This window comes from Papaver somniferum, chromosome 5 (assembly GCF_003573695.1).
Source record: "Papaver somniferum cultivar HN1 chromosome 5, ASM357369v1, whole genome shotgun sequence".
NCBI lineage: Eukaryota > Viridiplantae > Streptophyta > Magnoliopsida > Ranunculales > Papaveraceae > Papaver > Papaver somniferum.
The window spans coordinates 211,975,849-211,991,228 of NC_039362.1; the positions used below are offsets into that span (position 1 = coordinate 211,975,849).

A 15,380-nucleotide genomic window follows, 5' to 3' on the forward strand; every position below is an offset into this window, starting at 1 on the left:
TTGAACCCTTTAAAGACTACAAACACAACTAAAACTAAACTTGAGAAAAATTAAAGAACAAACCGGATTAGCATGTGCCAAAGACGATGCTTGTTGAACATTAACTACGAATAGAGTAATGCTAAGGTGTTAATATAGTCACCACCTTTGGAGGGAGCTTTATTTGTGTAATGTAAAGCTTGAAGAGGCATTCCTAATTTCTACAGGTAACCAAATAATATTGACTTCTATCAAAATGTTGTCTTCTTTCCAGATTACTATAAAGTAAATACCAAATGAACATAATAAAGCTTATACATGCTACTCAAAATTTTCACTTAAAAAGAAAAACAAAACAAATAGGCAGTGTATTAGTTAAGCTGGGGGTGAGCAACGCAAGTGTTCTACTCGACCTAAAACTACTCCAATATGGTTTTTGCAAGGAATAATATACATATCGCATTCGCAAAAAAACAAATATCATATATCAAACAATGACGGCTGTAAGGAAATGATGAATCTTTGCCTACCCGGTTGAAAGTCAACCCTTTACAGCTTTGTTGTGGAGTGCATAGATGAATTAAGTGGGGTTATATATCCTTGAGATATTGCAGACACTTTTGAACCCAATTCCCCAATCTTATCCAAGACGCTGGATTTAAGCACCTGTCTACATAAAAAGACGACATCAGTTGTATGTGTTGGATGTAGCTGGCCATATACAACCATATTGCAACGAAGCAGTTGATATGAGTCTCACAATAGTAATGCAGTATCTTTACGTCCTTACTTAAACCGGGTTATACCTAATCACATTTGCTATTATGCTGGATTAGATGTATAAACACTATTCCAATTTAGTTATAGGGATTGGAGATCAATAAATTTCACTCATTTTAAGTAAACTTGGATATCCACACTCAAGGAAACAGCCGAATTCAATTATCAAATTATTGGAAATATCCACAACAAAAATACCCAGTATGGTAGACTGATTCCACAAAGGAAGAATCAAACACAATTGATCGAACTTCCAAGTGGGTACCAAGCAGTGTTGAAAAGAAAAATAAATTAAACTCAATTCCTTTGAACGTATCCCACCTAATAAACTGTATGGAATTTCACAGTTTACATCATGGAAAACACCCCCCTTACCTCCTAATGGAGACTGCAGTAGATCAAGTATATCATTCCCAGCCAAAGTTTGTTAAGATAAGCCCTTAAAAGCACTCAACAAATCTTCACACAGACAAAAGAACTAAATCGTGTTGTTTCTCAATTCTTTGGTTTATTCCAAAAATCAAAACAATTATACATTAATATCCCTTAAAAGGCTAAAACAAACCTAAATCCTATTACAAAAAAATCGATTAACAATCAAACAAAATTAGGATTAGGATTTTAGTTTGGGATTGTGAAATAGTATCAGTGACTTATAATAATACGACAACATTATACAGAAAAACAAAAAAGAAAATCAACCAAAACCAATGAGAGAAGAAAATAAAATTCTAAGGATAAAATCATATGATTTCTATATGTTTACCTTTTTTCTGTTATCCTCCTCATCCTCGTTCTGATTCGACTTCGCCTCCTGAAACACAACATAAAGAAAAAAACCTGGAAACATCATCCAGATTGAGGATGGAATTCCAAATTCTTATTTCCTACCTTTCTGCTGTCAGGTTCAACAGATAAGTTGAGGATGAGTTTCATTGGTCTCTCAAAAAAAATAATGTCTTCACTGTTAAATCAGTTTATGATAAAATTTCTATGGAGGATAGCTTGGTGCATAAAAACTCTATCTTCACTTTTATTCGGAGCTTAAAATTCTCTCCACAGATTGGTTTCTTTCTGTGTTTGATTGCTCAAAACGACCTAATTTATTTTTTTCCTTTACACAAGGACATCCAACATATATGTTTTCTTGAGTAGGGCTATAGTAGCGACACTAATATTCTAAGCGTAGTTAGTGGTAATTATGATTTACAAAAAGAATACTACTGTAGAAATAGACAACTATAAGTTAAAATTAGAAAAATTAATAATTAAAAGTTTTTTTTGACAAGAAAAGGGCAAATTCGATTGAAAAACTAACACTCATCAAAATAATGAATGTTAGGAGGTACAAAAATTCTGTTGTTGCCTATCACAGCTTCCCAATTACAAATGAGCGTACTCAATGAGTCGCCTTCAAAAAATTTAGTATGCAGAGACCAATTAAACAGAGTATATTTGACAGTCACAATCAACTGATCTAAAGACCGCCTTTTGTTGTTAAACACCCTGTATTTCCGCTCTCTCAAAATCGTCCACCAAATTTCGAAAGGTAGGATGTTCCAGATTTTTTTATCATACTTTTATTCTTCTTAGCCTTCCATTCCCACAAATTTGATTTAACATTCTCATAAAACACCCATTTCACTCCAAACTGTCCAGAAAATAGTGCCATACCTTTCTTGTTTCTGAGCAGTGCAAGAATAAATGACTTTGTGTTTCCTGCTCCGTATTACAAAGTAAACAAGTACTCGAGTTAACCTTACCAAATCGCTGCAGAAACTCGAAAGAAGGTGCTCCATCGTGACACAAAGTCCAAGCCAGAAAAGACACTTATAATGAAATTCTTGGGTTCCATATTTGTTTATGTGGAAAAACCAAAAATTCGGCCACTTCTAAAGAGGAGTAACAACTGGCGACAGTGAAATCAGGTGCAAATTTCCATTTTCTGTCATCCTCCTCATCATTATTATGCAACATCATAGCAAAATATTCAATTAACTGAATCACGATAGCCATCTCTCCTATTTCTGTTTCATTTAATTTTCTCTTGAAATTGAAATTCCATACACTTTGTTGAGAAATCATATCCTTTATAAGAAAGTTTATTATTAGAGAGTTTGAATAGAGTTGGAAACCTGTTTTCAAGGGTGTAATTTCCCACCCACTTATCCGACCAAAACTGAATTGTTGTATCACTCTTCAAAATGAGATCAGTATTTTCTTTTACATAATTTCTTGCATTGAGAATCCCTGCCCATAAACTATGTCCAGCTGTGTTAGAATAAGAGTTGGGTACGAGAGAATTGATGTTACCTCCAAACTTCTCATGAACGATCTTCCTCTATAAGGCATTTTTCTCCTTCCCATACCTCCAAATCCACTTGCAATGCAAAGATTTATTTACAAGTTTCAGTTTTTTTATTCCAATCCCCCCATGAGCTTTAGAAATAGTAGCTTTGGTCCAAGAAACCCAACTCCTTTTCTTCGTTGCTGATGAAGATCCCCACAAGAAATTCCTCATAATTTTCTCTAATTCCTTCACTACAGAAATTGGCATTTGGAACATTGAAAGATAATAAATTGGTAGGCTTGCTAGAACACTATTTATCATTATCAATCTCTGACCTTTAGAAAGATGTTTCCTTTTCCAAGAACTTAGCCTCAGTTGAAACTTCTGAATGATTATATCCCACACCAATTGACTTTGATTTACTTCCAAGAGGTATCCCCAAGTAATTAATGGGAAGTGACACCAATTGACATCCAAAGGATGCAGCACAGTCAGCTCCACTATGTACATCTCCCACAGCAGCATATCACTTTTGTTATACTTCACCTTCAAACCAGTTATTAGTTGAAACACAAATAGTACATCTCTCAGATTAGTTATCTGTTGCTCAGAATCATCAAGAAAAAACATTAAGTCATCATCAAATTGCAAGTGATATATAACCGTTCCATTTGGTGTTACTTGAAATCCAGCAAGAAGACCAGTTGCATCCGCTTTTGTAATCATTTTGGAAAGTATGTCAGCAATATGATGAATAAGAAGGGTGAAATCGGATCCTCCTGACGAATACCTTTACAACTTCTGAACATTTATGTGACTTCTCTATTTATCAAAACAACAAATCTTGCTCGAGAAATACACCATTTTGTTCATCCCCTCCAAATATTGCCAAAGCGAAATCTTTGCAAAATAATATCCACACAGTTCCAATTTATATTGTCAAAAGCTTTCTCAAAATCCACTCTGCAGACGATAGCAAGTTTGTTTTCCTTAATTCTAAAATCTATTAGTTTAGCTGCAATTAAGATTCCATCATTTATTTGATTATTAAAAATTAATAATCAAAAGTGATCATGGAAAAAATTTGTAGCTTAGTGAGGATAATTGAAGTGATAAAAAAAATATTCTTTTGCTTTTAGATAAAAATAAAAATCTACTTTTAATAGATCCTACTGGTGATGGATATTAGTAGAATAGCGTTTGCGGCCGGCGAAGAAAAATGAGGAGGATGGACAGGAGAAGATGAAAGAAAGAGAAGGATAAAGAAACGAAAAATGTTTCTATTAAAGTTCAACTGTTTACATAAATCATATTTAGCCCTTCAAATTTATATAAGTAATCATCCAGTCCATCTTCTTTTTAATGAAAACTTCCCATCAGAATAAAGCTTTTTGTTGCCCCTGTGCCTTTGTTGCCTGCAAGCGGGGCTTGTCCTGCTCGCCTATCAGGCCCTAATCACTTACATACGTATTTATCATAGCAAGTTATAATCCAAATGACAAATAAAATTCACATATATTACGAACAAATAAGTATCTCCAATATATTATATCTCCCACTATACAAATTACAAATAATATATTTAACAATATCTCACATATGTTTAAGGTAAACTATTAGATAATATTTAAAATGTGATCGGAAGCAATTGTTTTTGGGCATAACCTCAACATTTGGTATGGTTTCAAAGTTCTTATGGTAATAAAGATCCACACATTTAAGCATGGCTGTTAATGGGGGACCGAAATTATCAGGGATACCGTTTTATATGAGACAAAAAATTTATATCCGATCCTGGCCTTCGGATCACTCAAACGGTGCCCTTGATAATTCCGGTCCCCCATTAGCAGCCGTGCATTTAAGGGGTGAAAAATATTTTAAAAAGGGTAGGATGAAACCGTTTACATCTTGGTTATTTTTACATTTTTGTCCATTTAAACAGTATCAAAATCTAAATGTTCTTTTCACCCAGAAATTGTTGATTTTGGTCTTTTTAACCAATTTTGTGTTTAAGAATCTTTATTTGGAGGCTAAATATAGAAGGTTGTTTTATTCCACTGGCTAGCCATTACCTAACTGTGTTGCTATCTTATTATGGGATTTTAATAAAAGGAAACGGCAGGAGTCCAAATTTGTGCACCCCACTATACCGCGGCGGTGGATGCACGTTCCGGCTTAATTTTTCAGGCTTCCATCAGAACTTCTCTTTTTCTCTTCTTTTTTGGAAGGACTCAATAAACTTGGTAACCTTGAACAAGTTCCACTTAGCATGTTCGTTTTAATGCCTTCGAAAAAATTTCTTAAAAATTTTAGGGTAATAACAAGAGAGAACGCCATATCGCCATAGCCACCGGCTCAGATTGGTTCTCCCGAATAAGTAAGTTTTTGGCAGAGTATGTTGCTGTTTCTTTCGTGTTTTTTTTTTAGCTACTATTGTTGGATTTAGTATGATCTACTGGAAACTCTGGATACAGTAAAATCTTCATAATCTACTGAGTGACTTGGAACCCCATGTATCGATGGTTCTCACCACCAGATACTTGCCTACTCGGTCCAAAAACTGGATCAGGATATTTCTCTGCCTTCCAATATATATCCAACTGGCAGTCATCTTTCACGCCAAGTTAGCCGCAATGCTTTCAGCGATGCCAATCCAATGGGTACTCCTGATTCCAAAGGGATGCAATTGCAGAGTGGATTAGACTCTATAAATGGAAATGACATACATTCCAGGAGTACTGCCCGCAAGCTGGTTAGGGTTCATAGTCCTGGATCATCCCTTTTTCATTACCAGACATGCTTGAAATGTTTTCACCTGCAAAATTTGATAACCCTATCCGTTGGAGTTAAACCCACAACTACATGGTTGACTTTTCCATTTGAGTTAAGACATGAAGCATAATTTCTTAATATAAGTGACATTTAATATGGACACTTGAGCCCAAATGATTAATATAATATCTGTTGGAGGATATTTTTTCTTCAGCCGTGTCTATATTATCCTCTTTTGTCACTTCCTACGTTCCCTTGAGAAAAGTTTTGATGGGCCATTTTTTGAAAGGGCATGCACATATCTTTGGTTCTCACGAATTATGTTTGCAAAAATACAAACACAAATTAAGATAACAGATTTTCTCTACAAAAATATATTTTTTTTGCATTTTTGAAAACATAATTCATGAGAATCAAAGATATATGTCAACATATCATTGGTCCCAATACCCCCTTCCAGAAAAGGCCCCTATCAAAAAATTTGTCCGTATGCTTATATATATTTTATGGACTCCATCGACAGGTGCTTGACGTCTTTGTGACTAAGCGTGCACTAGTTACTCGTCCATGTTGCTGAATTGAGCTATTATTATTATCAAAAATTCTATTCGAACCGTGATTTCAAACTAAAAGAAAACCACTTACTCACACCAACTGATAATGGGATCCCCTGTTTGCTTTGGCTGGGGCGGGGCCCATGATTTTATTGTCCGGCGGTTTTCACCTAATCTGAAATCTCGGTCTGGATAGAATCATCCTATTATTATATGCTCCCGACAAAGAGATATGGACAAAACAAAAGAAACCAATTATTAGCCAATAGAGTTTCCCAGCCCTGAACAAGTTTATAAAAGCATAATATTCTTTATCCAGCCAAGTTTGTTCTTATTAAAAAAAACTGAAACATCACTACACAATCCAAATTTAATACTGTCACCAAATACAAATATGTAATTACTCCTCTCGATTTCTCCATATTTCACTCACTTTACTCATCAAATCTTCTTCCATCACAAATTAACAACTCAATCATGGGAAAAGAAATCTCTGAAGGAGTTTCACGTAAAGATTTCCCTTTTGACTTTCTATTTGGTGTTGCTACTTCTGCTTATCAGGTAACCCGTTCTTTGATTCAGCAAAATTTTGTGATTGTTTTTCTGATTGATTGAATGATTGTTTTTTGGGAATTTAGAAACTTAGATGAGGAAAATCATAAAGTTTCGCTAAAGATGCTAAAGGCCAATGGAAAATAATAGTTTTATAAAGCTTGTAGCTAAAGAGTGTCGAACCTGGACCTGTAATTGCCTAAGATATTTTTGAATAACCTTTTGTCGGTTATCAGAAAAAATTGGAATTAGCATGAAGAATCTTTCAGATGAGGATGAACTTGTCTGGACTTTTTCTTTTCATGTTGTGTTGTATCAGAGAATGAAAGTGTATTGTGTTTTTGTAGGTTGAAGGAGCTAGTAATGAAGGTGGCAGGGGTGATAGTATATGGGATGTTTTTACACACAGAGAAGGTGCGTGAGAACGTTTTGAGCACAGTTGTGACTATCTATGTCTAACTATTAGATTCTTGTACACTTGACAACAACGTTGTTAGAGTTGTTTTAACGTAATCTTGAATATATTAATTATCAGGAAAAATTAAAGATGGAAGCAATGGGGATATTGCAGTTGATCAATATCATCTCTACAAGGTACTGATTTTTCTTTAGGATTTGGTATTTGACCAATTTGGCATTAATTGTTATCTTTATGATGCTAAGTAGTTTTCTTCTTATTGCAACTCAATAATACTTGTCATCAAATGTCTTTTTTCCTTTTGTAGGAAGATGTCCAACTTATGTCCAAGTTAGGATTTGGTGCTTACCGCTTTTCTGTATCATGGTCTCGTATTTTCCCTGGTATTTGATCTGCTGTGCTATCAAATTTGAATGTTGTATATCGCTATCTAATGAAAAGTGTGCAGCAATTTTATAACTCTCTTTGGTTTCTTCATTAATTTCAACCGTCGACACCCTTTATGGAACAAAATATGGGTCTGTTTCAATTACGGCAGATGGTTTGGGAACAAAAGTCAACGAGAAAGGAATTAATTTCAATCAAGAAGTCCCAAGACGCATCAGCAGTTTTGTCTACGAATAGACCATTACACATCGACTCAACCGTTGTTCGGGTGGACACATCTAGACCTTCATACAAAATTTGCACAAGTCTCCATTTTTCAAAACCATGATGGGGACATTGGAGCAATAATTCATTGAATCTCTCCAAGTATCTAGCTAAGGTCTCACCCTCTAATTGCACAAAGCTATTCAGACTTTGACGAATTGTCGCAGTCTTGTGATTCGGGAAAAACTTTTTGAAAAACTCCTTTATGAGGTCATCCCATGTCATGATGGATTGAGGCTGTAAAGCATAAAGCCAGGCCTTTGCCTTATCTTTCAGGGAGAAAGGAAAGAGCCTTAACTTTAGGGTTTCGTCGGACATTTGAGTGAAACGTAGAGTTTCACAAATTTCCTCGAATTCTCTCACGTGGTGGTACGGGTTTTCATTCTCAACACCTCTAAAAATAGGAAGCATTTGTATTGTGCTCGATTTCAGCTCATAATGGCAATTATCCTCGGGTAGCACAATACAAGAAGGTTGACTGGCTCTAGTTGGGTACATATAATCCTTGAGGGTACGGGGTTCTCCCATTGTTTCGGTTTGATCTGGGCTGTCTACCTCAGAACTCAGAATTTCGATAGGTTCTTCTTGATTAATTCTAACAAGTCTGTTTGTTTGGTCTCTATAGGTCACAATCATGTCCTTGTAGGTACCTCAACTAACATGTTGGTCAGACAGAGCAATCGAAAACAATTTGGCCCACAAGGGTTACGAAGATTTGGTTTTGAATGGGTGTTGGACTAACAAGGGATTTTGGTTAAAACTGGGCTCGGGAATTTTTTTTTTTTTTTTTTTTTAACTTAGCCTAGCATAAATTATCACACCCCACAAAAGAAAATAAAAACAACAATAAATAATTACAAGCCCATAAAAGAAAAATAAAAGAAAAAGAAAATAAAAATAAAAATAATTATTACAAGCCCAAATTAAAAATAAATTAATTATTACATACCCAAATTGAATATTTAATGGGGCCCAAGTGGGTTACTCATGGTTTAGGCTTACTTGGTTAAGGAGGGAAGCCTAGTTAGGCTTTTGTTCCCTTTGGTTGCACTAGCCCAGTTGGGCTTTAGGATCGTCCTAAGCAGCTCACGCCCAAGCCCAGCAACAGTTGGAGTTGGTTCAGCAACACGAGCCCAGGAGGATCAGCTGCGAAGCCCAGGAGCAGAAGATCACGAGCCCAGCAACAGAAAAAGGCAGAGCCCAGCAGCAGCAGGTGGCTAAGCCCAGTTGCAAAGTTTGGCGAAGCCCAGCAGACCACCACAAGTGAAGCCCAGCAGTGAAACGCAGCTTCAGTTGGCAGCCCAGTTGCTTTGGCTTGGCAGCAGCAGGCTTGGTTCACCAGCTCCAGCAACAGCAGCAGCCAAGGTTCCAGCAGCAGCAGCAGCTCAGGTGGCCAGCAACACAGCTCTGCAGCAACTCAGTGGCACCTGCAATGATAGTGATGAAGCTCAGACAACTCAGTGCAATGATTGCAGGTCAGGACAGCAAAGGAAATCAGCAGCAGCAAGCACCACTCCCCGGCAGCGGCGCCAAAAACTTGATGCGGTTGGGAAAGACACACAAAAGACTTGCAAGTATACAAGGCCAAGTTTTAGTATAGAGAGTAAGCAAGGGATCAGTCAACAGGGAGTGGGAGCATACGAGAAATTTTCCTAAGCTAGCAATGGAGACAAGGCACTATGGCAGTGAGCAAGGCAAAGTAATATGGCAATTGCAAAGAACCAAAACAGTTAACAAAGCAAAGATGACAAAACAACATGGAACCAAGGCTGTGAGCCAAGGGCAGGGGTGAGTTTGTGCACTGATTTCAATGCACAACAGGCTTCAAAATACAAGAAATAAACAGCAAGATAGCTAAGAAATTTAGCTGAGCAGGGAGCAAAATAAGACTGAAATTGTAAGTGACTGAAATAAGGTATTTTGGTCTAAGCTAAGGCTTAGAGTCCACCTTTGTGTCCTAGCCAAACAATGTGATCCTAGGTTGAGTTGAATATCCTATGCATACATCTAGAATGGGAGGAAAACTAATTTGCTCACTAGTTTTCCCCTAGCATTGACTGTCTTTTGACAGAACAATCAATCACAGGCACTATGAGCATTAGTCTCTTCCCATTGCTCAATCAAAAAAGACATCAAGATAACTATCCTAGCAATTCACCATTTGACAATGCACTAGGCTTCATCTGAGCCTCAGCCTAATGCAGTTTAGCTCATGCTAAACATGTAACTAGCAATAACATTCATTGAGTATGATAATTCAAGCAACATTCAACATTCGAGATAATTGAAAACAACATGCACACATTCACTGTTAACTGCATAAGAAGAACTGAAATTGGAATTGCATCAAAATAAATTTGTTTTCATTCTCTACTGGCTAGTCCAGAGATGCCCAATTTTACAACCCCTAACACCCTTTTATAGTTACAGCCAAAAAAAAATCCAAAATCCCCAAATCAGTGAAATTAGGGTTTTACAAAAAAAAATCCTTACCTAATCTCTGAAAACGATTGATAGCTCTCACCCATGCTTCCTTGTCGTCTGCTGATGCTACCCATGCCTTCGATTTATCCTCTAACCTCACCTATTTCATCAACTCCTAACCTAGGGTTCCTGTGAGATGAAACGATTAGGAGGTGATGTAATAAGTGGCTAGAAAAGTAGGTCTAAGTGATGATGGCTCGAGTGGTGTTGGATGAGTGATTTGGGGGGAGAAGATGGTGGAGTGATTTGGGGGGAGAAGATGGTGGTGATGGAGACAGCGTCGCTGTTGCAGAAGAGGGGAAGAAGGAGATGGCTCGATGGGTTTTGGCTAGGGTGTGTTTGGTGCGGGTAATAGGGTTAGGTTGCTTAGGTGTTAAACGGGATCATCAAATTTGATGTTTTGTGAAGGGAATCCGTGGGATGATAACTTCTGAAACGGATCTAACGGCGAGATGGAGACAGATTATGAGCGACCGTTGGATGCAAAAATACAACGAAACTAACGGCTCAAGATGGAGTTAGGTGTTGTAGTGTTGGTAAGGTGCATCGAAATCTGATGCATGATGACGCAGCGACCGTTGGATGATGGAATGGATCCAATCTTACGGTTAAGAAGGAAAACGGGTTTGGGTATTGAATTTTGGGTTTAGGATATGGATTTGGGTTTAGGAATTGGATTTGGGCTTAGGAATTGGATTTGGGCTTAGGTAATCTTGAGCCCACTTCTTCTTTAAGAACAATTTCTTCCTTTTTAAGCCCATTTTTATCCTTGAGTCTTCCATAACACATTCTTCACTTTTTTTTCCGCTAGAGATTCCACCGGCTTTCTCCCGTGTCTTTGCTCTTTTGGCTCCGCAACTCATCTAGTCTTTATTTGGTACCTAAAAATACAAAATTAAACAATATTAAGTAATTATCCTTGAGGAGAGTAAAATACAAAATTCATTACAAAAGGGGGAATTATGGTATGCAAAATGGGATAAGTGCCAATAAAACGATGATAAATAATGCAATATTTGGCGCCTATCAGATATGCTAGACAGCCAAAGACCCTAAGAAAAGAGTAATCAGGTTTCTTTTTGAACAACAATTCTAAAGGAGTTGTAGAGACACTTTTTGATTTTGGTAGACGATTTATTAGGAAGCAAGCAGTTGAAAAAGCATCCGACCAATAGGAGTAGGGCATTGACGCTTGGAAAAGAAGTGCTAAGCCAGACTCAGTGACATGACGAATTCGCCTCTCCGCAATACCTTTTTGCACAGAAGTATGCGGACAAGTGAATCTGTGCTGAATGCCGGACTCATTCAAATAAGCAGTGAATTTTTTGTATTCTAAAGCATTGTCAGACTGAAAAATTTTGATCCTATGATTTGTCAGATTTTCAATTTGCTTTCGAAAGAGAATAAATGTAGATAAAGCTGAAGATTTTTGAACCAAAGGAAATATCCAAGTGAAATGGGAATAGACATCCATAATTAACATGTAATATTTAAAACCAGTTCTAGAAAATTTTGGTGAAGTCCAAATGTCAGAAACAACTAAACTCAATGGAGTATCATAAGAAGTACTACTAAGAGAAAAGGGTAATCTCTTACTCTTGCTTACATGACACGAATTGCAGTAATCAAAAGATTTATTCGAAACAGGTAAAGAAAATCGAAGACAAATGTTTGAGACAGTTCTTATCATTGGGTGACCCAGACGTTGATGCCACACTGGCAAAGATGAATCAACATGTACTTGAGGTTTGATGATATGATCAAACTTTTCCAAGTCATCTAAGATGTAAAGACCATTCCTATTCAGGACGCGCAGCAACAGCTCCCCCGTCAAATTGTCCTTCACAAAGAAGTGAGATGTGTGAAACTCAAAAAACACATTATTGTCTTTACAAAACTGAGAAACAGACAACAAGTCTCTTTTGATACAGGGAACATGAAAGATATTATTCAACAAATATTGCCTAGAATGTAGATTGAATGTTGCGTTACCAACATGAGAAATAGAAACAGTATTACCATTACCAACTTGGACTTGTTCTGTCCCCTCATACTCATGAGGGATAGACAAATTTCTGAAATCCGAAGTCATATGATGTGTAGCGCCGGTGTCAGTCACCCAGTTAGCATGTTGATCTGAACTTGGAAGCGCAATATAAGCAGACGGATTCCTCATTTTGGTTGTGGAGGATTTGTCGTACCTAAACCAGCAGCGTGGTGCATGGTGGCCATCTTTTTTACATATTTGACAGGGCTCCTCAGATGTTTTTGCTGATTGTTGACCACAGTTTGGCTGGTTAAGACGTCGTTGTGTATTTGGGAACTGGTTGCGCACAGAATTGAAACTTTGTTGAGGATGTGAACCACGACCTTGCTGGTTCATGCTGGGAGGTGACCTGTATGATGATCGGGAGGCTGCAACATTGACAGCGGGTTGCTGGATGGAAGACAGTTGCTGCTCAATGCGCATATCAAACGTCAGGAGATGAGAGTAAAAGGACTCCATATCCATGTCATCTTTCGTACTCAGTGCCGTGACAATTGGATCATAGGATTGATTCAGACCATTTCTAATGGACTGCATCTTTTCATCATTGGATACATCATATCCAGTAGCTGCAAGTTGTTCAAACAGATTCTTAGCATCATTCAAAAACGTTTTGAGAGACTTGTTACCTTTGTTCAAAGAGTGGAGTTGTTTCTTAAGGCTCATCATGTGATCTCTTGTTTTAGGAGCAAAGTAGCTTTCAAGTTTATCCCAGACTCCTTTGGCACTGCTAATTCCACGGACATGACACAGAACTTCTGGTGTTAGTGTCGAATTGAGCCAACCAACAAGTAGAGAATCCTGTATTTCATATTCAGCAAAGAGAGGATTTATTTCATCTGAATCTGGCAGAGTTCTAGGTGGTATTTCTTTGGTTCCATCTATGAAACTAGTGAGACCGTATCCTTTTAAGATGGGTTGGAACTGGGTTTTCCAAAGAGAGTGATTTGTTTCTGTAAGTTTTAAGGTAACAAGGTGATGAATCTGGATATTGCGCATGCTATTTGTGTTAGTTGCCATTGTTTTTTTTTTGTTGATGGTTGTTGCTGCGTTGCTTGTGTTGAAGGAAGAGTTTTGGGTGATTGATAAATGCGGAAACGATGTTGGATCGAAGGCTGATACCAACTTAGGAAAGGTTTTGGTGAATATCTTCCACAAAATACTTGTGGATATTTGATTCTTATTTATATTAGGAAAACATTGGATTTGTTACATATTTTGAATATATCCTAACAAACAAAGAAGAGTTCAAAACCTCTTTAAAGTCCTAGTTTGTAGCCTATGGACTAGAGTTTTTGAGAGTCTTTGGGAAGACGTAAAGTGTTAATTAATAGGAAATATATCACGTACTAAAATTTACAACACCAGATACGAGAGAAGGGTTTTAATCCCAATGGCATCCAAATAAATGCAGAATTCATAAAAGACGATGGTGATGAAGCATTCTATCCTATGTATGTTGGATTAATTCGATTCCTTCCTTTTTCGTCCTTGACTGCCTACCTCCATAGATGTCAAATAATGAACAATGATCAAAGAAGAGGCATCCCAATCCCAATATATAATAAAATTTATCCAAAAGTAGTGCATCTCGTATTTGGTTGTTTGAGATATTTGCTGAGATCTCCTAGTTCTCTTGCTTTTATACTACTTTTTTTTTATCTTGATCTTTAATACTCTATACAAAATTCTTTGTAGATCCAAGATATTAGAAAATTCTCGACAACTTATTACGCATAAAATTGTTGCGGTCACTCACAAAATGCATATAAGATATATGCTTTTTTCAAACGAAGACACAAGACGTTTATGTTTACCTTCCATTTTTGTTTAAGTTGTGTATTATGTGTGTTATTCTCAACAGTTCAAATTTCTGAGCAAAAGAAAAAAGAAAAGTAATAAAGTGGGAAATCGCATGAAAATTTATTAAAAACTTGCATCAAAGAAGAATGAGAAATTCTTAACTACTAAGTGACATGTACTTGAGAGACACGGACTAGTTTGATAAAGGATTAAGGACATGTCCCATGAACAAAATTGCACCAGTCTTTTCTTTTCTTATAATGAACATGAAAGATGATCTGCCACAAAATCAACAGGAGGAGGTGGAAGAGAATTAGTCTGCATAACAAAAGCAGTACACGCAGCAGCTTCAGTTCCTTTTTCATCAATTTCAACAAAACACTCACTAGTACAAATATTAATATCGGTGACGTGTTAGAACTGTCATGGTATCTGTTTTATGACGGTTTTAGTGGAATCTGTAAGTGTCACCAAAGCCAGTGTCACCATAGGGTCCATCTTATGGTGACAGTTATGATATGATATATAACCGTTACAGTTAACCTCTAAAACTGTCATCTGATATATAGAACCGTCATCGTAAGATACAACCATAACAGCTTTAAAGAAAAACCGCCACCTTAGCAGTGTTACAGTGGCAGTTTTCCCTGGTAAGCGTCATATAACATCTTCAAAAGTGTAATGGGATTTCTAAAAGCGTCGGCATAAGATACATTTGCCAACGTTCTGTCCCTGTAAACGTCATTTTATAATACGATAGTCCATTTTTTTCTTGCCAATCTGAAATTAAATATCAAACCAAATTAAAACCAGAATGAACTTGTATATCATTATTGAACTCAATTTACATTTTCATTTGAAAATAAAAATACATCTTATCCACACCACATTGGGAAGTATTTGGAAAAATTACATGTTTCAACATAAAATTTAATATATAAATTTCAGTATGCACTAGTTCGGAAGTCTTTGACCAGTAGACAAGATTGATGCATCCCAAGCAAACCCGAAACCAGAGGAGATTGAAGTTGATTAAACAAAGCTGAAAAC

The 15,380-nt window shown here is 36.8% G+C and overlaps 1 protein-coding gene across 1 annotated transcript; it reads left to right on the forward strand.

The window, feature by feature from the left end:
• Positions 1-6,736: 6,736 nt before the first annotated feature.
• Positions 6,737-12,232, forward strand: LOC113280703 (beta-glucosidase 42-like). Its single transcript, XM_026529294.1, has 6 exons — positions 6,737-6,936; positions 7,275-7,341; positions 7,463-7,521; positions 7,653-7,728; positions 7,884-7,933; positions 12,128-12,232. Exons 1-6 carry the CDS (start codon positions 6,853-6,855, stop codon positions 12,230-12,232), a joined length of 441 nt encoding a protein of 146 aa, XP_026385079.1. The 5' UTR covers positions 6,737-6,852.
• The last annotated feature ends 3,148 nt before the right edge of the window (positions 12,233-15,380 follow it).

What these genes read in the sequence shown, in the direction of transcription:
- LOC113280703 (XM_026529294.1), top strand. Translation starts at nt 6,853, where the DNA reads ATGGGAAAAGAAATCTCTGAAGGAGTTTCACGTAAAGATTTCCCTTTT. An exon ending in ATCAATATCATCTCTACAAG is followed by an intron (nt 7,522 to 7,652) that starts GTACTGATTTTT and finishes TTCCTTTTGTAG; the next exon opens with GAAGATGTCCAACTTATGTC. An exon ending in ATGGTCTCGTATTTTCCCTG is followed by an intron (nt 7,729 to 7,883) that starts GTATTTGATCTG and finishes CAATTACGGCAG; the next exon opens with ATGGTTTGGGAACAAAAGTC.